This window comes from Colobus angolensis, unplaced genomic scaffold, assembly GCF_000951035.1.
Source record: "Colobus angolensis palliatus isolate OR3802 unplaced genomic scaffold, Cang.pa_1.0 Scaffold376, whole genome shotgun sequence".
In the NCBI taxonomy this organism is placed as follows: Eukaryota; Metazoa; Chordata; class Mammalia; order Primates; family Cercopithecidae; genus Colobus; species Colobus angolensis.
The window spans coordinates 1,599,576-1,621,348 of NW_012117110.1; the positions used below are offsets into that span (position 1 = coordinate 1,599,576).

General features: G+C 46.9%; 1 protein-coding gene and 1 pseudogene across 3 annotated transcripts in view; both read left to right on the forward strand.

Annotated features, from left to right (window-relative positions):
- AP3B2 (adaptor-related protein complex 3, beta 2 subunit) overlaps positions 1–21,773 on the forward strand; it is a 49,970-nt gene that overhangs the window by 17,411 nt on the left and 10,786 nt on the right. For 2 of the 3 annotated variants that reach the window (XM_011953888.1, XM_011953890.1), the window contains exons 2-14: positions 3,032–3,107; positions 3,253–3,327; positions 3,652–3,747; positions 10,891–11,051; positions 11,292–11,358; positions 11,450–11,632; positions 11,714–11,997; positions 12,258–12,312; positions 12,694–12,765; positions 14,302–14,364; positions 14,664–14,796; positions 15,083–15,192; positions 15,824–16,000. In XM_011953888.1, the coding sequence (XP_011809278.1) occupies positions 3,032–3,107; positions 3,253–3,327; positions 3,652–3,747; positions 10,891–11,051; positions 11,292–11,358; positions 11,450–11,632; positions 11,714–11,997; positions 12,258–12,312; positions 12,694–12,765; positions 14,302–14,364; positions 14,664–14,796; positions 15,083–15,192; positions 15,824–16,000 (1,552 nt within the window). The remainder of the gene's footprint in view (positions 1–3,031; positions 3,108–3,252; positions 3,328–3,651; positions 3,748–10,890; positions 11,052–11,291; positions 11,359–11,449; positions 11,633–11,713; positions 11,998–12,257; positions 12,313–12,693; positions 12,766–14,301; positions 14,365–14,663; positions 14,797–15,082; positions 15,193–15,823; positions 16,001–21,773) is intronic. The other variant, XM_011953891.1, reaches the window with a different exon arrangement.
- On the forward strand, positions 150–817 carry LOC105520270 (annotated as a pseudogene).

Genomic DNA, 21,773 nt, shown 5'->3' on the forward strand with positions numbered 1-21,773 from the left:
TTGCCCCTCGTTCCCACAATGCAGTGCGACTGAGCGCCTCAGAGCCCGCAGGGACGCTGCCGCGGGCAAGGGGTGGGGACGTGCTGAGGCAGGGGCGTGCTGAGGCAGCGGCCTGCGGGCCCGCGGCGTCAGGCGGTGCGGATGTGCGGATGTTGGCCTGGGCGGATGAGCGGGAATGAGTGACGGTGACAGGCGCATCTACGTGGTAGACCTTCTGACCGAGGTGCGCGAGAAGGACCTGGAAGACTTTTTCTACAAGTACAACCGCATCCATGAAATCAAGCTCAAGAATGGGCACGGCCTGTGCCCTTTGCCTTCGTGCGCTTTGAGGACCCCCGACATGCAGAGGATGCTATTTATGGAAGAAATGGTTATGATTATGGCCAGTGTTGGCTTCGTGTGGAGTTCCCCAGGACTTATGGAGGTCGGGGTGGGTGGCCCCGTGGTGGGAGGAATTGACCTTCTACGAGAAGATCTGATTTCCGAGTTCTTGTTTCAGGACTTCCTTCATCAGGCAGCTGGCAGGACCTGAAGGATCACATGCCAGCAGTTTGGGATGTCTGTTATGCCGACGTGCAGAAGGATGGTGTGGGGATGGTTGAGTATCTCAGAAAAGAAGACATGGAATATGCCCTTCGTAAAATGGATGACATCAAATTCTGCTCTCATGATAGTGAAACTTCCTACATCCGAGTTTATCCTGAGAGAAGGACCAGCTAAGGCTACTCAGGGTCTCGCTCTGGGTCAAGGGGCCATGACTCTCCATACTAAAGCAGGGGTTTCCCCACACCACTTCTCTCCTTTCAAGCCCTACTGAGACAGGTGATGGGAATTTTTTCTTTATTTTTTAGGTTAACTGAGCTGCTGTGTGCTCAGAATCTACATTCCAGATTGAGGATTCAGCGTCTTAGGAAATTGTTTTAATTTTTTTTTTAAATAAGAAAAAAAACTACATAATTTCTACCAGGGCCATATTAGCAGTGAAACATTTTAAACTGCAGAAATTGTGGTTTTGGTTCAGAAACAAGTTGTATATTTTTCACTCCTGATTATGGGAAAAAAATCAGTTCTGTCTTTGTGGGTTGCTCTGCTATGGAGATCAACAGTTACTGTGACTAAGTTGGCCCATTCTGTTTAGAAATATATTTTAAACGTTTAGAAAAATGCTCATCATCACTGGCCATCAGAGAAATGCAAATGAAAACCACAATGATATACTATCTCACTCCAGTTTGAAGGGTGATCATTAAAAAGTCAGGAAACAACTGGTGCTGGAGAGGATGTGGAGAAATAGGAACACTTTTACACTGTTGATGGGAGTGTAAACTAGTTAAAACCATTGTGGAAGACAGTGTGGCGAGTCCTCAAGGATCTAGAACTAGAAATACCATTTGACCCAATGATCCCATTACTGGGTATATACCCAAAGGATTATAAATCATGCTATATAAAGACACATGCACACGTATGCTTATTGCGGCACTATTCACAATAGCAAAGACTTGGAACCAACCCAAATGTCCATCAATGATAGACTGCATTCAGAAAATGTGGCATGGCCTGGTGCGGTGGCTTATGCCTATAATCCCAGCACTTTGGGAGGCTGAGGCAGGTGGATCAGGAGGTCAGGAGATCGAGACCATCCCAGCTAACACGGTGAAACCCTAAAAATACAAAAAATTAGCCAGGCGTGTTGGTGGCGGGCACCTGTAGTCCCAGCTACTTGGGAGGCTGAGGCAGGAGAATGGTGTGAACCTGGGAGGCGGAGCTTGCAGTGGGCTGAGATCATGCCACTGCGCTCCAGCCTGGGCGACAGAGTGAGACTCCGTCTCACCAAAAAAAAAAAAAAGAAAATGTGGCACATATACATCATGGAATTCTATGCAGCCATAAAAAAGGATAAGTTCATGTCCTTTGTAGGGACATGGATGAAGCTGAAAACCATCATTCTGAGCAAACTACCGCAAAGACAGAAAACCAAACACCACATGTTCTCACTCATAGGTGAGAATCAAACAATGAGAACACTTGGACACAGGGTGGGGAACATCACACACTGGGGCCTGTCATGGGGTGGGGGAGAAGGGAGGGATAGCATTGAGAGGAATACCTAATGTAAATGACAAGTTAATGGGTGCAGCACACCAACATGGCATATGTATACATATGTAACAAACCTGCACGTTGTGCACACGTACCCTAGAACTTAAAGTATTAAAAAAAAAAAAAAGTTAAGAAATGAAAAAAAAAAAAAAGGTACCACAATTGGGTTGCTTGGAACAACAGAAATGAATTGTCTCAGCTCTGGAGGCCAAAAGTCTGAACTCAAGGTGTCAGCAGGACCATGCTCCCTCTGAAACACATAGGGGAATCCTTCCTTGCCCCTTCTGAAAGCTTCTGGTTGTTTGCTGGCAAACTCTGGCATTCCCTGTCTTGTAGACGCATCTCTCCAATCCTCTGCCTTCACATGGTAGTCTCCCTGTGTCTGTCTCTTTAAGTGGCTGTCTTCTTTTTTTTTTTTAATTTCAATTTAATCTATTTTTTGTAGACACATTGTTTCACCATGTTGCCAGGCTGGTCTGGAACTCCCGGGCTCAAGTGATTCTCCCGCCTCAGCTTCCCAAAGTGCTGGGATTACGGGCGTGAGCCACTGCGCCCAGCCCACATGGCTGTTTTCTTATAGGAAACCAGACATATAGGATTAGAGACCCATGCTGCTAAAGTAGGATTGCATTTAACTAATTACATGTGCAACAACTCTGTTCCCAAGTAAGGTTACATTCTGAGGTACTAGGGGTTAAGACTTAAACATATCCTTTTTAGGAAGGATACAGTTCAACCCCTAATATTAGCTGGCCACATGTTTCCACTGATCTGTACTTTACTTGCTCCCCCTGGCTCTGGTCCCTCTTCGGGTCAGGTCCTGCCTGAGCCTCCCCTGGCCATGTTCCTTCTTTGTGCCTGGACCCTCCTGATTAATACCCTGTCCCCACCCTTGTGCCCTCAGTTGACCTCTTGTACCTCCCACCAGGCATGATGACCTGAAGGAGATGCTGGATACCAACAAGGATTCTCTAAAGCTGGAGGCCATGAAGAGGATTGTGGCGGTAAGAGGGGAAGGAAGGGGCCTCCCTTGGGGCGGGGCCTGGGTGGCCAAGAGCAGCTCTCTTTAGCTCCTTGTAGACCTTCCCTCTAATTAGTGCTGTGCCTCCCAATTTGTCCCTCTTCCCCTACCTTGACCCCACCACCCAGATGATTGCCCGAGGAAAGAATGCTTCAGACCTGTTTCCAGCGGTGGTGAAGAATGTGGCCTGTAAGAACATAGAGGTGAGCACTACCTGGTGAGGGATCACTTGTTCCCACCTCCCCCAGGAACAAACTCAAGCTTGGGGTGAGGAAAGAAATGATTTAGCCCCTGGAGGCCCAACCTGCTCAGAAATGTCCCTGAGCCAGGAGAAGACACTCTCTCCATGTCCTTGAACTGGATGTGGATCAAGGTAAAGGACCTGGATACACTCGGGTGCTCGCCCCAACTGGAAGAATTTGTCCCCATGGACCACAGCTGCCTGGGGAGATGACATCCCAGGGGTAGGGGGGCGGGCACAGGTCCCTGCTGAGAAGCCTTCTGCTGAGAAACCTGCTCTCCCCAAGGTGAAAAAGCTTGTCTACGTGTACCTGGTACGCTACGCTGAGGAGCAGCAAGACCTGGCCCTGCTGTCCATCTCCACCTTCCAACGTGGCCTAAAGGTCAGGGGTCTCAGTTTGCCTCCCAGGGCCTGGGTCTCGTTGGCGCTATCGGAGGAACAGGCCCAGGGAGAGGCCATGAGCATGGGAGCGGGCCCTTTCTACCTGCCTAAAGTTGGGAGGGTCACAGTCAGGAAAGGCCAGCCAGACCCTCAGAGAATGGAAGCCAGGTTCAGAAGGGCATAAGAGATGAAGTGGGTACCTAGGGCCCCTGTCTCTCTTCCCAGGAGCCTGTGGTAATGGCTGCTTCTAGTATGGACCACTTGAGCCCCTGGAGAGTGGAGAGTCTCTGGCAATGGAGACCCCTCAACCCTCTTTGTGTAAAGGTGTGAATTGTGGTCCACAGCCAGGTAGAATTCAACCTTTAACAGTGGCCTGAATCCCCCACACCATTCTCACTGTTTCTTTTGTTTTGCCCAAGGCTTCTAGTTGAATTTACATATGTTAGGTGCATGCATAAGTTTCCCCTGAGGGCTTTTCTGGTTAGTCTAAGATATCTTGAGGGTAAAGACAGCCATTTCAAAGCCATTCTTTCTCTCCATATCAGATTTTTCGCTCTGATTACAACCATTAACTCCCCTATTTTTGCATACCTTTATTTATTTATTTGTGAGACAGATTCTTACTCTGTTGCCCAGGCTGGAGCGCAGTGGTGCAATCGTGGCTCACTGGAGCCTGGACCTTCCTGAGCTCAGGTGATTCTCCCACCTCTGTCTCCCGAGTAGCGGCGACTACAGGCATGCACCACCATGCCCACCTAATTTTTTTGTAGTTTTTGTAGAGACCGGGTTTTACCATGTTGCCCAGGCTGGCCTCGGACTCGTGGGCTCAAGTGGCCTCAGCTTCCCAAAATGCTGGGATTACAGGCATGGCCACTACTCCTGGCCTGGATACTTTTAGTTCAAATTTCTGTGAGAGAGATTGTGAGAGGTCCAGCTCATCTTTTCATATCCAGAAGTTCTGTAGGTTACTGGGTACATAGGATTGACTGCTCAAATTCAGGGCCCACCCCCTTGTCCAATCTGCTATGGCCAGCAAGAGGGGTTGACAGTCGGCTTATTTGGGGTGACAGTAGAAAGCATGGTCACTTGCATATACAGTTCATTCATTTAGCAAATACTTGGGTGTCTCTATGCCACACATTGTGCTAGAGTTCTTTTTCTAAGTCAAAACCATGGAATCCATCTTAGATTGGCAAGTAATCTTTCGGTTTGAGTTAACGGTTAAGTATAAAAACTAATCTGAAATCGTTGCACAGATTTTCACCTATAGCCTCTACCAACTGCCCCTTTCCCCCTTTTAGAAAATCAGAGCTCATTTAGTCCAAATGAATGTGATAATTTCTTTCTGCAAAGTGCCAAATAGTATTTTAGGTTTTGTAGGCCTTATAGTCTCAACTATGCAACTACTTAATTTTGCCCTTATGGTGCAAATGCAGCCATTAGCAAGTGGGTGTGGCCGTGTTCCAATAAATCTATATAAAAACAGGCAATAGACAGATTTTATCCAAGGGCTGTAGCATGCCAACCTTTGCTCTAGAACATCTCTAACAGGTATCTTTTTTGATAGGGACCTCACTCCTTCACAGGGCAACTTGCTCCATCTCAAAGACAACTACTACTATTTGGGGTGTTTTTTAAACCATTATATTTTGTTGAAACCTCCACAACTATAATTTTTAAAAATTGATTTCAGGCCGGGCACGGTGGCTCATGCCTGTAATTCCAGCACTTTGGGAGGCCAAGGTGGGCGAATCATGAGGTCCAGGAGTTTGAGACCAGCCTGGCCAACATGGTGAAACCCCATCTCTACTAAAAATACAAAAAATTAGCTGGGCATGGTGGCGGGTGCCCATAATCCTAGCTACTCAGGAGGCTGAGGCAGGAGAATTGCTTGAACCTGGGAGGCAGACGTTGCAGTGAGCTGAGATCGTGCCACTGCCATCCAGCCCAGGTGACAGTGTGAGACTCCATCTCAAAAAAAAAAGAAAAAAAAATTGATTTCAGGCTGTACTGCATTATGACTGCACCTGTAAATAGTCACTGTACTCCAGCCTGGGCAACACAGGGAGACCCTGTATATAAAAAATAAAATAAAATTTACTACAGGTTCACAAAAGGCATAAAGAATAATATAATGACTATCCATATATCCAGCATAAGAAATGACACATTTCTCAAAGCCTCCTGTATATCTTCTCTTATCATTCATACATATGTATTTATTTCTGAGCTAGTATTTGCATATTGTTAAGCAATATAAAATGTTTTATAAATGGTGTCATCATACTATATATGTATTCCTTTAAAACTTGTTTTTTTGTTGTTGTTGTCACTGGCTTTTGGTCTTTCCTGCATGTTGGAACCAATCATTTTAATCCAGCCTTCTCCCTTCTTTTTATCAGCCCAGGCTAGGGCCGTGTTCACTTTCTTAGGAGATCCCTCATGGAATCAAACCTCTGACTGGCAAGCAGATAATCTAGGTCTCCCTACATCCTGTCTTTGTGCAGTTGGTCCCTTGAACCCCCTGTGAAACCCTACTCTATTTCATTTTATCGGTTTAGCACAGGGTCCAAGCCAGGGTAATTCTGAATTTTCATTATGTTCCTCCTGATTTTGTGTCTTCTTTCAAGATACTGATAAGCTATTTGGACCAGGGCAAAAGACTGAGGCATAGCGTGTTTCCAGGTTGACATTGATCTGTTAATAAACCTTCCCCAAGTACATTTCACCAAGCTGTAGACCCACCTGACTGTACAGACAGCTGGCATTTTTCTATCTTGTTAGAAAAGATCTTATTCAATAGCAATAAATAAATAAATAACACCTTTCATGTGCAAAGGGTTGTGGGTGACACAGAGATAAAACAGATGTGAATTCTTTTCTTAAAAGTGCTTGACTATTAGGTGAAACAAAAGGCCTACCTAAAAAATGGCAATGCAGGAAATGCTGTGAGACTTCCACAAACATATCACTGAAATCAAGATACAAAGTACTAATATCCACTGGCCTAGTTACTCCATCAAAAAGGAAAACAGATTTTTTTTGATAACTTTCTGTGAATCTATAATCATTTCCCAAATAAAATATTCACACACAAAAAAGGAAAACGGGTTTTAGCAGTTGATGTGACTATTTGTCTCTAAGAAAACAGAGACTCCTTCCTTTTTAATAAATGCTTCTAACCCATCTGTTTAAAAGGCAATTCCAGAATTTTGTCAGGAATTAGCATCAATTTTGCCCGCATTTGTGAGGATCTTTTCTTTCTCCATTTCAGAAAGTCATGGTAACATCTATCCTTCTTTAGTGTTCCTATTCCCATCATTCTCTAAGATTACTAGTACAGGCACATCTCATTTTATTGCACTTTGCAGATATTGCACGTTTTACAAATTGAAGGTTTCTGGCAACCCTACATCAATGAAGTCTATTAGTGCCATTTTTCCAACAGTATGTCCTCACATTGTGCCTCTGTCACATTCTGGTAATTCTCACAATATTCTCACAATATTCCAAACTTTTAAATGATTATTATATGTTATGGTGATCAGTGATCTTTGATGTAACTATTGTGATTGTTTTGGGGTGCCACAAACCATGCCCAGAGATGAAAGTGAAATTAATCAATAAATGTTGTGTGTGTTCTGACTGTTCCCCCATCTCCTTCACCGTGGGCCTCTTTATTCCCTGAGACACAACAATATTGAAATTAGACCAATTAATAACCCTACAATGGCCTCTAAGTGTTCAAGTGAAAGGAAGAACCACACATCTCTCACTTTAAATCAAAAGCGAGAAATGGTTAGGCTTACTGAGGAAGGCATGTTGAAAGCCGTGATAGGCTGAAAGCTATGCCTCTTTCTTCAAACATTTAGCCAAGTTGTGAATGCGAAGTAAAAGTCCTTGAAGGAAACTAAAATTGCTACTCCAGGCTGGGCGTGGTGGCTCACACCTGTAATCCCAGCACTTTGGGAGGCCGAGGCAGGAGGATCACTTGAGACCAGGGGTTCAAGACCATCCTGGGCAACAGAGCAAGAGCATCTCTACAAAAAAATTTTTTTTTTTCTACAAGAATTTTTTAAAAATTAGCCTGGTGTGGTGGTACGCACCTGTAGTCTTAGCTACTTGGAAGGCTGAGGTGGGAGGATCACTTGAACCCAGAAGTTTGAGGTGCTACTCCAGAAAACACATGATAAAGAAAGCAAGACAGGCTTATTGCTGATATAGGAAAATTTAAGTGGCCTGGATAGAAGATCAAACCAGCTACCACATTCCCTTAAGCCAAAGCCTAATTCATAGGCAGGTCTTAAATCTCTCCAATTCTATGATGGCTAAGAGAGGTGAGGAAGCTACAGAAGAAAAGACGGAAGCTAGTGGAGGTTGGTTCATGAAGTTTAAGTACAGAAGCCATCTCCATAACAAAAAAATGCAAGGTGAAGCAAAAGTGCTGATGGAGAAGCTGCAGCAAGTTGTCCAGAAGGTCTAGCTAAGATCACTGATGAAAGTGACTATGTTCAACAAGAGATGCTCAGTGTAAATGAAATAGCCTCTTACTGGAAGAAGATACCATCTAGCACTTTCCTACCTAGAGAGGAGAAGTCAATGCCTGGCTTTAAAAAACAGGCTGGCTCTTGTTAGGGGCTAATGCAGCTAGTGACTTTAAGTTGAGGCCAGTGCTCACTGACCATTCTGAATATCCTGGGGTCCTTAAGAATTACGGCAGATCTCCTCTGCCTGTGCTCTATAAATGGAACAACAATGCCATGACAACATATCTGTTTGCAGTTATGGTTTACTGAATTTTTTAAGCCCATTGTTGATACCTACCGCTTAAAGGTTCCTTTCATAGTATTACTGCTCTATGATAATGCATTTGTTCACTCAAGAGCTCTGATGGAGAGGTACAAGGAGATTAATGATTTCGTGCCTGCTAACACAAGATCAGTTCTGCAGCCTATGGATCAATGAGTAATTTTGACTTTCAAGTCTTATTATTTAAGAAATACATCTCATAAAGCTAGAGCTGCCATAGATAGTGATTCCTCTCATGGATCTGGACAAAGTAAATTGAAAACCTTCTGGAAAGGATTCACCATTCTAGGTGCCATTAGGAACATTCATGATTCATGGGAGGAGGTCAAAATATTAACGTGAACAGGAGTTTGGAAGAAGTTGATTCTAAAGTCCATGGATGACTTTGAGGGGTTCACTACTTCAGTGGAGGAAGTAACTACATATGTGATGGAAATAACAAGAGAAGTAGAATTAAAAGTGGAGCCTGAAGATGTGACTGAATTGCTGTAATCTCATGATAAAACTTGAATGGATGAGGACTTGCTTCTTATGAATTAACACAGAAAGTCCTTTCTTAAAATGGAATCTACTCCTGGTGCAGATGCTGTGAACATTGTTGAAATGACAACAAAGGATTTAGAATACTACATAAACCTAGTTGATAAAGCAGAGGCAGAGTTTAAGAGGATTGACTTCAAATTTTTTTATTTTTTTTTTAGAGACTGGGGTCTCCCTATGTTGCCCGGGCTGGTCTTGAACTCCTAGGCTCAAGCAATCCTCCTACCTCAGCCTCCCAAAGTGTTGGGATTACAGGCACAAGCCATCACACGCAGCCTACATTGGTTTTTAAGACATAATGCTATTGCATGCTTAGTAGACTACAGTATATTGTAAATGTAACTTTTTTTTTCTTTTTTTTTTTTGGAGATAGGATCTCACTCTGTTGCTCAGTCTGGAGTGCAGTGGCGTGAACATACATAGCTCACTTCAGCTTCCAACTTCCTGGGCTCAAGTGATTCTCCGACCTCAGCTTCCCAAGCAGCTGTAACTATAAGCATAACTTGTATGCACCAGGGAACAAAAATTTATGTAACTCATTTTAGTGCGATATTTGCTTTATTGTTGAGGTCTAGAATCAAACCCACAGTATCTCCGAGGTATGCTTGTAATATATAGCTGCTGCTGCTGATTGTGGGAAGAAGTCCTAAGCCCCATGATCACAATACAGTGTAACGCTTTTATACATTCTATATAGGATGCAATAGGAATAAAGAGGAAGGGCTTGGGGCCAGGCGTGGTGGCTCACGTCTGTAATCCCAGTACTTTGGGAGGCCGAGGTGGGTGGATCACTTGTGGCCAGGCGTTCAAGACCAGCCTGGCCAACATGGTGAAACCCTGTCTCTACTAAAAATACAAAATTAGCCAGGCGTGGTGGTGCACGCCTGTAATCCCAGCTACTTGGGAGGCTGAGGCAGGAGAATCGCTTGAAACCAGGAGGCGGAGGTTGCAGTGAGCCGAGATTGTGCCCCTGCACTCCAGCCTGGCCACAGGGTGAGACTCCATCTCAAAAAAAAAAAAAAAGGAAGGACCTACACCCCCATTCTGTTTTAAACACTGTGGAAGAACAGCAGCTTTTGCAATGATTTCTGGGAGAAAGGAGTGTAAGGTTGAACTCCAGAAGGGATACCAGCCTGCATCTGCTGGGCAGTCACCTCAGGCATTAAAACAGATACCCCCCCAAAAAACCCTTACAAGGAACAGAAAATGTTTCAGGTGTTTCAGCAACTTTAGGCGTTCTGAACGTTTTTCATTCTTTCTGGAAGTGAAGCTACCCATTGCAACACCTGTTCAGGTGTCAGATTTCTGCAACCAGAGCCAAAATTAAGTGTCCCCCAGGTACCCAGCAATGGCACACCATCCAGGCTCCAGTGAGGGGGCAGGGAAGCAAGAACTGGTGGTCGCTGGGGACAGTGATTTCCAAAGGTGTGGTCCCCCTCCATCAGGTCACCTGGTGCTCTTTCTTTCTTTGAGACGGAGTCTCGCTCTGTCGCCCGGGCTGGAGTGCAGTGGCCAGATCTCAGCTCACTGCAAGCTCCGCCTCCCGGGTTTACGCCATTCTCCTGCCTCAGCCTCCCGAGTAGCTGGGACTACAGGCGCCCACCACCTCGCCTGGCTAGTTTTTTGTATTTTTTAGTAGAGACGAGGTTTCACCGTGTTAGCCAGGATGGTCTCGATCTCCTGACCTCATGATCCGCCCGTCTCGGCCTCCCAAAGTGCTGGGATTACAGGCTTGAGCCACCGCGCCCGGCCACCTGTTGCTCTTTCATAGCTCTGTCTCCACCTCTGCCTTTAGGACCCCAACCAACTGATTCGTGCCAGTGCCCTCCGTGTCCTCTCTAGCATCCGTGTGCCCATCATAGTGCCCATCATGATGCTAGCTATCAAGGAAGCCGCCTCGGACATGTCACCCTATGTGCGGAAAACAGCTGCCCACGCCATCCCTAAACTTTACAGGTATGCCCCAGCCCTGTCCCACGCTCCCCAGGAGGCTGGCTCCTAAGTTCCCAACTGACCCCTGGCCTTTCCTAAGTCTTGCCCGCTGCTTCTCAGAGGGTTTGAGGAGGGCAGTTTGGGGGACTGACAGAGATGGAGGAGAACAATAAGGTTGGGGTGCCTGAGGTGAGCATGGCTTGGACAGATATTGGGAAGTCTGGGGCTGAGAGTGGCAAATTTCCCTACCGATTTCTCCCTCAGTTTGGACTCTGACCAGAAGGATCAGCTGATAGAAGTCATTGAGAAGCTTCTGGCTGACAAGACCACGGTGCGGTATCCGGGCACTCCGGGAGGGGTGGTGACTGACAGCCGGCCTTCTACCCTTCGCGTTCACCCCCTCGCCTTTGTTCTTTCCCCAGCTGGTGGCGGGCAGCGTGGTGATGGCCTTCGAGGAGGTCTGCCCGGAGCGCATCGACCTGATTCACAAAAACTACCGGAAACTCTGTAACCTGCTGATCGACGTGGAGGAGTGGGGCCAGGTGGTCATCATCAGCATGCTCACCCGCTACGCCCGCACGCAGTTCCTGAGCCCCACCCAAAACGTGAGTGGGCCCCGCCCCGGCAGAGCGGGCGGAAGGGTGTCCCAGGGAGGCGCCCACAGGCCCGTCGGTCTCCCTGTCCAGGAATCCCTGCTAGAGGAGAACGCGGAGAAAGCCTTCTACGGCTCAGAGGAGGACGAGGCCAAGGGCGCGGGGTCTGAGGAGAAGGCCGCCGCGGCGCTCCCCGCTCGAAAGCCCTATATCATGGACCCCGACCACCGGCTGCTGCTGCGCAACACCAAACCCCTGCTGCAGAGCCGCAGCGCCGCGGTGGTCATGGCGGTGGCGCAGCTCTACTTCCACCTGGCGCCCAAGGCGGAAGTGGGCGTCATCGCCAAGGCGCTAGTGCGCCTGCTGCGCAGCCACAGGTGCGCTGCGGCCCCGGCCCCCGCCCCCGCCCCGCCCTCGTCTCACGCCCTGTCCCACGCCCCGCCCCACGGGCTGCCCGGCTCCGCCCCCTCATGCCCACCAACCGCTTCCCCCTCTGCCCAGCCGCTCCACACTGACCGCAGGCCTGCCCTCCGCACTGGTCCTCTCCCCGCAACGACTTGCCCCACCTTTTCCCCTCATCCGCTGCCCCTTGCCCCAGCCGAGGGGCCCGGGGTGCTCTGATCCATCCTCTCCGCAGTGAGGTGCAGTACGTTGTGCTCCAGAACGTGGCCACCATGTCCATCAAGCGCCGGGTGAGCCTGCGACCGCAGCCTGTCCTCGCTGTCCGAGGGCCGCTTCTGCAGGCACGGAGGCGCTTTCGGGGCTGGGACTGTGACCGGGGCTGGGGAACGGGAAGATGGAGGAATACCCCGGCTGTGCAGAGGATGGGGCAGGGGAGGCTCCAAACACAGATGGGGAGCAGGACCTGAATCCTGAGGGGCCGCTGAGAGGGGATGCGCCGTGGAGAAAGAGCTGGTCAAATCTGAGATGGACGAGGGAAGACTTGAGGAGTGGAGGGCAGTGGTGAGGAGGGAAGGATCCTGGGTACTAGGTCAGGATAGGAGGGGTGCTTCTGGGCAGTGAGGCAGGCCTGGGGCTTCGGTGGAGCTCCCTGGCTGCCTCTCTTGTGCCAGGGTATGTTTGAGCCTTACCTGAAGAGCTTCTACATCAGGTCCACCGACCCCACCCAGATCAAGATCCTGAAGGTGAGTAAGGGACAGAAGTGCATGTGGCTCCCAGCCCTCCCCACCCCATGTACCCACTCACATAACTCACAGTGGCCCCCCCTGGTGCCTGTCTATTTCTAAGGCTGAGCCCAGGAGCCCATGACTGCCCCAGCTAGAGCTGTTTGTTCAGGGAGCTGGGCTAAGGAGGGTCAGGGGAGAAGGGAACTAACTGCTTTTTGCCTCATACCTGGTATACACCTGCTACTCTTCATAAATGAAGTAACCTGATACCACCTCTTAATAATCCCAGGATGTGTACATTATGTTCCTTTTATAAAAATATAGACTCTGGCCGGGCACAGTGGCTCACGCCTAATTCCTGCACTTTGGGAGGCTGAGGCAGGCAGATTGCCTGAGGTGGGGAGTTCAAGACCAGCCTGGCCAACATGGTGAAACCCTGTCTCTACTAAAAATACAAAATTAGCCAGGCGTGGTGGCAGGCGCCTGTAATCCCAGCTACTCGGGAGGCTGAGGCTGGAGAATTGCTTGAACTTGGAAGGCAGAGGTTGCATGAACTGAGATCACGCCATTGCAGTCCAACCTGGGTGATGAGTGAAACTCCATCTCAAAAGAAAAAAAAAATAGACTCTGGGAGGTAACTGCCCCAGGTCACACAATTCTGCTGACTCCAAGGTTCATGCTTTTCTCTCCACCCACAGTGTTATGGCCCCCACACACCTGCCCCCTCACGCTTTCCTGCAAACGTTCACAGACAAGGAAAGTGGCAGGAGCCCCTACCTCCATTTGATTCCTGCTCTGCTGCCTCATTATTGAGTGATTTCCTTCAGCAACAGTTAATCCTCCTAACCCTTGTGAACATCCACTATGTTCTAGGGGTACATGATGGAGCAAACTAATCAGGGACCTTGCCTTCGTGGAGCTTACAGATGCAGGGAGGAGGATACATTAAGCAGCTAATCACAAGGCAAATGTAAAAGCCCACTTACAAAATATGGAAGAAAGTGTGGAGAGCTATAAGGGCATAAAATAGGGAGAACTAATCTAGTCTGGTGCCAGGGAAAGTTTTCTGGAGAATATGAGACTTGAGCTGAAGACGGAGAGATGAACATGAATTATGTGGGGACAGAAATGGGAAGAACTGCTCCACACAGAGGAAACAGCATCTGCGAAGACCCTGGGTTAGGAAGTGGAGTGGAATTGGGATGGAGAGTGATAGGAGATGGGAGGTAGACAGCAAGCAGATCATTCAGGACTTACAGACCATGGTGAATACAATGGTCTCCATCCTGAAAGCAATAGGAACCTTTATGTTTTCAATGGAGTAGGGAGGTGACATGGTCATACTGTAAGCATACTCTGTAGGGAATCCCTTTAAGAGGCAAACTGGTCCTCTTGATTTTTAGACAAGTTTCATAACCTGTCAATTCCCTCATCAGTCTGAGGATGATGCAGGTCTGTCATGAGGATTGTTTTCTGGTCTGTGAAGTGTACTTGGAATGCAAGTACAAAAAGCCCACTGGCCACCCCTCTCTGCCTCTCCACCCCTCCCTGCAGCTGGAAGTGCTGACCAACCTGGCCAATGAGACCAACATTCCTACTGTCCTACGGGAATTCCAGGTACAGGCCAGCTCCCAGCCAGAAGGGCCTGGGAGAGGTACCCATCAGATCCTTGTGCCCTGGTGGGTCAAACCTCTTATGAGCCCAAAGCTGGAGAAGCTATTATCTTACATTCCCCTTCCAATGCGTTTGGCTAGCTTTGGGCGAAGGAATCACTGGATTGGGGGTGGAGGTGTTGCCCCCTTTCCCAAGTCTTAGTCACTGGCATGATGAGCCATAAAATGAAGGGCCATAGCCTTCTTGAAGGTCACCCTTAAGCCTGCAGAGTCACTGAGGGATTTCTTTGTCATATCTCACAGACCTATATTCGCAGCATGGACAAGGACTTTGTGGCAGCCACAATCCAGGCCATTGGACGCTGTGCAACTAACATTGGCCGAGTCCGTGACACCTGCCTCAATGGCCTGGTGCAGCTGCTGTCCAACCGTGATGGTCAGTGTTTGCCTGAATGTCTAATCGTGATGATCAGAAGATGCCTGCCTGCAGGTCTGACTCTGCTGGCCAGTGGATATCCACCAGTCTGCCTAGATATGATGTGTGTCCATTGGTCTGTCTGTCTTGATCAGGGCCCAAGTGTTCCTACACCTCTGAGGGCTGCTAGAGAAGTGAAGGGGTTGAAAGAAAGAACCAAGGGCCTGGGGCACTGCAGGTGTGTCTGTGCACCTGAGCATGGCTATCTGACTGTCTTGGGGTCCATACACTCATTTTTCTTCCGTAGAGCTTGTGGTTGCAGAGTCAGTGGTCGTCATTAAGAAATTGCTACAGATGCAGCCAGCACAACATGGAGAGATCATCAAACACTTGGCAAAGCTTACAGACAACATCCAGGTGAGGGAGTAGCCACATTTTCACTCCCCACTTCAAGGTCTTCCCCATGATTTCAAGACTGCATAATTAAATATGCTAGCCTTATCAAAAGTAACTTCCAAACCTTAGGTCTTCAAGTGGGAGGAGGAGAGACACTGGACCATGTGACCCTGACCTTGTTACCCAAGATTTGCCTTACCTTTGGAGACCTTCACTGAGCGCCATGGACTTTACTGCTACTCTTGCTTTCTCTCTAAAGCTCTAGCCAACCATGGTTAAGTGACAAATCTTATATTTTTCTGTTGCACTGCTAAGCTGAAACATCTAAACAAGGCATTCCCAAAGATTCAGGAGAGTAACATGGAAATAAAGCACTGAGGGTACAATGAATCCAGAAAGTCAGTCTTTTACATCATGATTGACTTAGGGTCTTGAAAGCTCTACGCTAATGGAGCCCTAGGGAAGAGGGGAAATGCTGTCCAGGAAATGTCTACCTTTTAACCTCTCTCTCCCCCACCACCCCCAACTCCCATTTCCAGAGAACCCATAATAGGCCAGCACAGATGAAGAGTGCTGTTTCCCTGGAAGTCCACATTCCTACCCACCCACTTTCCCATATTTACCCATCTTCACTCCTCTCCCACAACCACAGGTGCCCATGGCCAGAGCCAGCATCCTGTGGCTCATCGGAGAGTACTGTGAGCATGTCCCCAGGATTGCACCTGATGTCTTAAGAAAAATGGCCAAGTCATTCACAGCAGAGGAGGATATTGTCAAGCTGCAAGTCATCAACTTAGCAGCCAAGCTCTACCTGACCAACTCTAAACAGGTAAAGATTGAGAGATGACCCCCCCAAATACTCTGGTTCCCAGAAACTCCCTAGACAGTATTCTTTTGGCCCTCCCTAGGCAGGGCTGAACTCTAGCTCCTATTTTGGAAAAGAAGAATCAGGGAAGGTGGCTGGTCTGCCCATGTAACCAAAGCTACCCCAGTGCCCACAGCTATTCTGGGGACTCAAAGACCTTGTAGTGCTGGTAGTCACTGTTGAAGAGACTCTCCTATGAAGCTGTGACCTCCAGTTGGCTAGTACAAGAGTCCTGTCTGCCACCTTGGAACTCTGGGGCTGCGAAGAACCACAGTTGATTGAAATAAGGGAAGGGGCCAACAGTGGCAGGTACTGATGGGAGAACATGCATCCCAGATGTGGTCTGTGCTTCTTCCCAAAGCTTGACAATGCTTGGCCAGTCTGTGCCAAAGATAAGGGAGTGAGTCTCTGCTTGGACTTGGGTGGTGCTGGTGGCCACTGTCATTCCCAAGGTGAAAGGTTATAAGAGATACATAGCCAAGGATGAGGCTCAATTAAGTTGTAGTATCAGGGCATTCAGAGCCTCCTAGCTGTCTGGCATCTCCTCAGATGGTTCCAGGAGATTCTTCTAAAATAAAGCATAATGTGCTGAGCTTTTCAAGGTGTCAGGGACATCAAACACCATGACAATTTCCACACTTTCCTACTCAGTTAAGCAGGAGAGGGATTGGCAAACTACTGCCCATAGGCTGAATCTGGCCTATGCCTGTTCTTGTAAATAAAGTTTTGTTGGAACACAGCCCTGCTCGTTCATTTATGAATTACCTGTGGCTGCTTTTGTGCTACAACAGCAGGGTTGACTAGTTGCAACAGACTGTATTGCCCACAAAGCCTAGAATAGTTATTCTCTGGCTCTTTTATAGAAAGACTCTGCCAATCCTTGAAGCAAAACATCTGGGTAGGTGGCTGGGGTCTACAGATTTATAGCAGGGATATCCCCTGGAGACTTTAGCCTCCCTGCCATGCCCACTCTGCATGGGAGTCTTTGGATGGTGGCATTTGTCTTTTTCAGTGGCTTCTTTGATCCATGGTGGCCAGAGTGAGCCCCAGAGGCTCAAGCTGAGGTAGGCAGGGCCACCAAGTGCTGAGACTCTAATCAGGAGTCAGAAAGGACAGCAGCTACATGTGGAGGCAACTGAGTCTGTGGGTATCAGTGTTGTGGGCAAAGCAGATTGGAGAGAGAGAAGTTAGAGGGAGAGGGAGCACCATGGAGAAGCGTTCAATCATTGAACGAATATTTGTGTACTTTCTTTGTTCAGGCGGGAGGAAGGAGCAAGTGGGAGGAATGTTTGAAAAGATGAAGCAGCCTGGGTGGGGAGCCACCCAGGTAGGTGGGAGTCTGACATGCTCAGCACTGAGCCAGGGTCCTGAACCCCAGGATGGTGAGGTTGGCATGTTTTCATAAGCTTGGGCCTGTCCACATGGCATTTCTCCAAGTTGTCACTGTGAGCTACATGTGCATTTGTTCATTTATTTAACATATAGGCCTACTATTTACCTGGTAATGTGCTACGTCCTGGGGATATGACAATAAGTGAGACGCATTTACAGGTCTCCAGATACTCACAGCCAAGTAGGAGAAATAGGAGAAAAATAAACACTTTAAACACAGCAGGAAGAGCTGTCATCAGGGTTGGCACAGAGAGCTGTGGGTATATACAGCTTAACCCTCCCCTAGGAAGGACCCCTGTCAGGGCACCCAGAGTAGGCTGTTCAGGCAAATGGACACGCCTCCAGGGTGCCCTTCACCTGAAAGTGAGTTTTTGCAGACCCCTTAGAATGGTTATTTGATTCAATAAAAATTTTTGTCCTTTCTTTCTCCTTTCTTCCCAGCCTCTTCTGGGAGTGGTAAAGAAGGGGGAGTCCTTGGCATACTAGGAGGGAGGTGGTTTGGATGTGCACATGACCATGATTGCAAAACGTAGTCATGCTTCCCATCCTGGGACCATGGGTGGCAATCTGCCCAGCTGAAAGGTCACAGTAATCTCAGTCATTCTCTCCAATTTGGATATGGCCCCACTGCATGCCAGATCCTGGCACAGGCTGAGGCCAAGGAAATGACCAAGATGAGGCCTCTGCCCTGCTATTGATCATCAGATAATCAGATTCTAGACCAGAGACCACAAACGCATAATATGCAGGCTTAAGCAGGCAGCAGGGGAGAGGGGGTTGGTAGTGAAAGTGGTTATTACATCCACATGGATATAGAACCTGGGGAAACTGCCTAGCGGGTGAGTTTGCTTTTATATGTCAGGTAAGATGTGTGGCAGGAGGGTCTGCCAGGGGCACAGTGGGATCTGCAACCCTCCCATGTGACCGTCTTTACAGTGAATGGAGGATTGTGACAAATTTTGCAGAATTGCTTTTAAAAACTTAAACTCTTCAAATATTCTAAAGGTAATACATGCTCATTGTAGAACATCTGGAAAACTCAGAAAGTTAATAGTTTAAACTATTAATAAGTCCACCACTTAGAAGACCACCATTAATTTTATATTTCCTTATTTTTTATTCCTATATATAGTCATTCAGAAGTTGTACATTTGTCTATTGTCCAATATTTTAAACTTTTCTGCTTCTTTTCAATGCTTTCATATTTAATACTTTCTTTCCCAGTCACATTTCAATTAAAATTTTCACTTAGAATTTTCGCCAGACTGGGTTCAGTGGCTCACACCTGCAATCCCACTTTGGGAGCCCAGGGTGGGTGGACCATTTGAGGTCATGAATTCAAGACCAGCCTGACCAACATGGCGAAACCCTGTCCCTACTAAAAGTACAAAAAAATTAGCTGGGTGTGGTGGTGCACTGAAATCTCAGCTACTTGGGAGGCTAAGGCAGGAGAATTGCTTGAACCTGGGAGCTGGAGGTTGCAGTGAGCTGAGATGGCACCACTGCACTTCAGCCTGGGCCACAGAGCAAGATCCATCTCAAAAATAAATAAAAATAAAAAAGAATTTTCTCCAGATTTTTTTCTACTTTCACATTTTTAAATCAATTGTATTAATTTTCTGCTACATAATAAATTACTGTAAATTTAGGGGCTTCAAACAACACACGTTTATTTTTTTAACGTCTATGGGTCGAGAATTCAGGTATGGCTTAGTTGGATCTTATGCAAGGCTACAATTGAGGTGTCAGCCAAGGCTGAGTTTTTATCTGGAGGCTGTACTGGGGAAAGGTCCACTTCCAAGTCACATGGTGCCAGGATCCACTTCCTTGCAGTTGTAGGATTGTGGCCCTGGCATCTTGCTGGCTGTCAGCTGGGGACCGCCCTTGCCTTCTAGAGGCTGTCCTTAGCTCATTGCCATATGGGCCTCCCAACATGGATGCTTATTTCTCCAAAGCCACAAGGGAGAAAGTCTCTAGAGTCAGTCTGCTAGCAAGACAGTCTTCTTTTATTTTTTAATTTTTATGGGTACATAGTAGGTATATACATTTATGGTATACGTGATATATTTTGATACAGGCATACAATGCATAACAATCACATCAGGGAATGGGGTATCCATCCTCTCAAGCATTTATCTTTTGTGTTACAATCAAATTATACTCTTTTAGTTATTTTTAAATGTATAATAAATTATTGTTGACGGTAGTCACCCTGTTGTGCTATCAAATACTAGATCTTAGCATTCTATATAACTATAATTTTGTACCCATTAACCATCCCTACTTCCCCCCACCCACTACCCTTCTCAGCCTCTGGTAACCATTATTCTACTCTCCAACTCCATGAGCTCAGTTCTTTAAATTTTTAGCCCCCATAAATAAGTGAGAATATGTGAAGTTTGTTTTTCTGTGCTTGGCTTATTTCACTCAAAATAATGACCTCTAGTTCTCTCCATGTTGTTGCAAATGACAGAATCTCATTCTTTTTTTAAATTCTTTTTTATAGTCTTGCATTGTGTATATGTACCATATTTTCTTTATCCATTTGTCTGTTGATGGACACTTAAGTTGCTTTCAAATCTTGGCTATGGTGAACAGTGCTCCAAGAAACGTAGGAGTGCAGATATCACTTCAATATGTTGATTTCCTTACTTTTGGGTATATACATAGCTTTGGGATTGCTGGATCATACGGTAGCGAAATTTTTAGTTTTTTTTTTTTTTTTTTTGAGATGGAGTCTTGCTCTGTCGCCCAGGCTGGAGTGCAATGGCGTGATCTCAGCTCACTGCAACCTCCCAGGTTCAAGTGATTCTCCTGCTTCAGCCTTCCAAGTAACTGGGATTACAGGTGCCTGCCACCACTCCCGGCTAATTTTTTGTGTTTTTAGTAGAGATGGGGTTTCACCATGTTGGCCAGGATGGTCTCCATCTCTTGACCTCATGATCTGCCCACCTCGGCCTCCAAAGTGCTGGGATTACAGGTGTGAGCCACCGCACCCAGCCTATTTTTAGTGTTTTAAGGAACCTCCAAACTGTTCTCCATAGACATTCCAACTAACAGTGTACAAGGGTTGCCTTTTTTCCATGTTCTTGTCAGCATTTGTTATTGCCTATCTTTTGGATATAAGCCTACTTGGGGCAAGATGATATATCACTGTTTTTTTGTTTTGTTTTGCTTTGTTTTGTTTTTTGAGACGGAGTCTTGCTCTGTCACCCAGGCTGGAGTGTGCAGTGGTGCGATCTCGGCTCACTGCAACCTCTGCCTCTGTGGTTCAAGTGATTCTCCTGCCTCAGCCTCATGAGTAGCTGGGACTAGAGGCGTATGCCACCATACCCAGTTAATTTCTGTACTTTTAGTATAGATGGGGTTTCGCCATGTTGGACAGGCTGGTCTCAACTCCTGACCTCAGGTGATCTGCCTGCCTCAGCCTCCCAAAGTGCTGGGATTACAGGCATGAGCCACCATGCCTGGCCTTTCATTGTAGTTTTGATTTGCTTTCTCTGATGCTCAATGATGTTGATCATCTTTTCATATACCTGTTTGCTATCTGTATGTCTTCTTTTGAGAAATGTCTATTCAGATCTTTTGCCCATTTTTAAATTGGATTGAATTTTTTTTTTCTTATTGAGTTGTTTGATCTCCTTACATATTCTGGTTATTAATCCCTTGTCAGATGGGTAGTTTGCAATATTTTTTCTCCTGTGGCTTGTTTGTTGATTCCTTTAGTTTGCAATTTTTTTTCTCCTATTCTGTGGCTTGTCTCTTTGTTGATTCCTTTAGTGTGCAGAAGCTTTGTAACTTGATGTGATCCCATTTTTCTACTTTTGCTTTGATTGCCTGTGCATGTGGGGTATTACACAAGAAATCTTTGCCCAGTACAATGTCCTGGAGAATTTCTCTAATGTTTTCTTTTAGTAGTTTCATAGTTTGAAGTGTTAGATTTAAGTTTTTAATACATTATGATTTGATTTTTGCATATGGTCAGAGATAGGAGTCTGGTTTAATTCTTCTGCATATGGATATCCCGTTTTCCCAGCACTGTTTATTGAAGAGACTCTCCTTTCCCTAATGTATGTTCTTGACACCTTTGTCAAAAATGAATTCACGGCCAGGTGTGGTGGCTCACGCTTGTAATCCCAGCACTTTGGGAGGCCAAGGCTGGTGGATCACCTGAGGTCAGGAGTTCAAGACCAGCCTGGCTAACATGGTGAAACCCTGTCTCTACTAAAAACACAAAAATTAGCTGGTTGTGGTGGCGGGTGCCTGTAATCCCAGCTACTCAGGAGGCTGAGGCAGGATAATTGCTTGAACCCGGGAGGCGGAGGTTGCAGTGAGTCAAGATCAC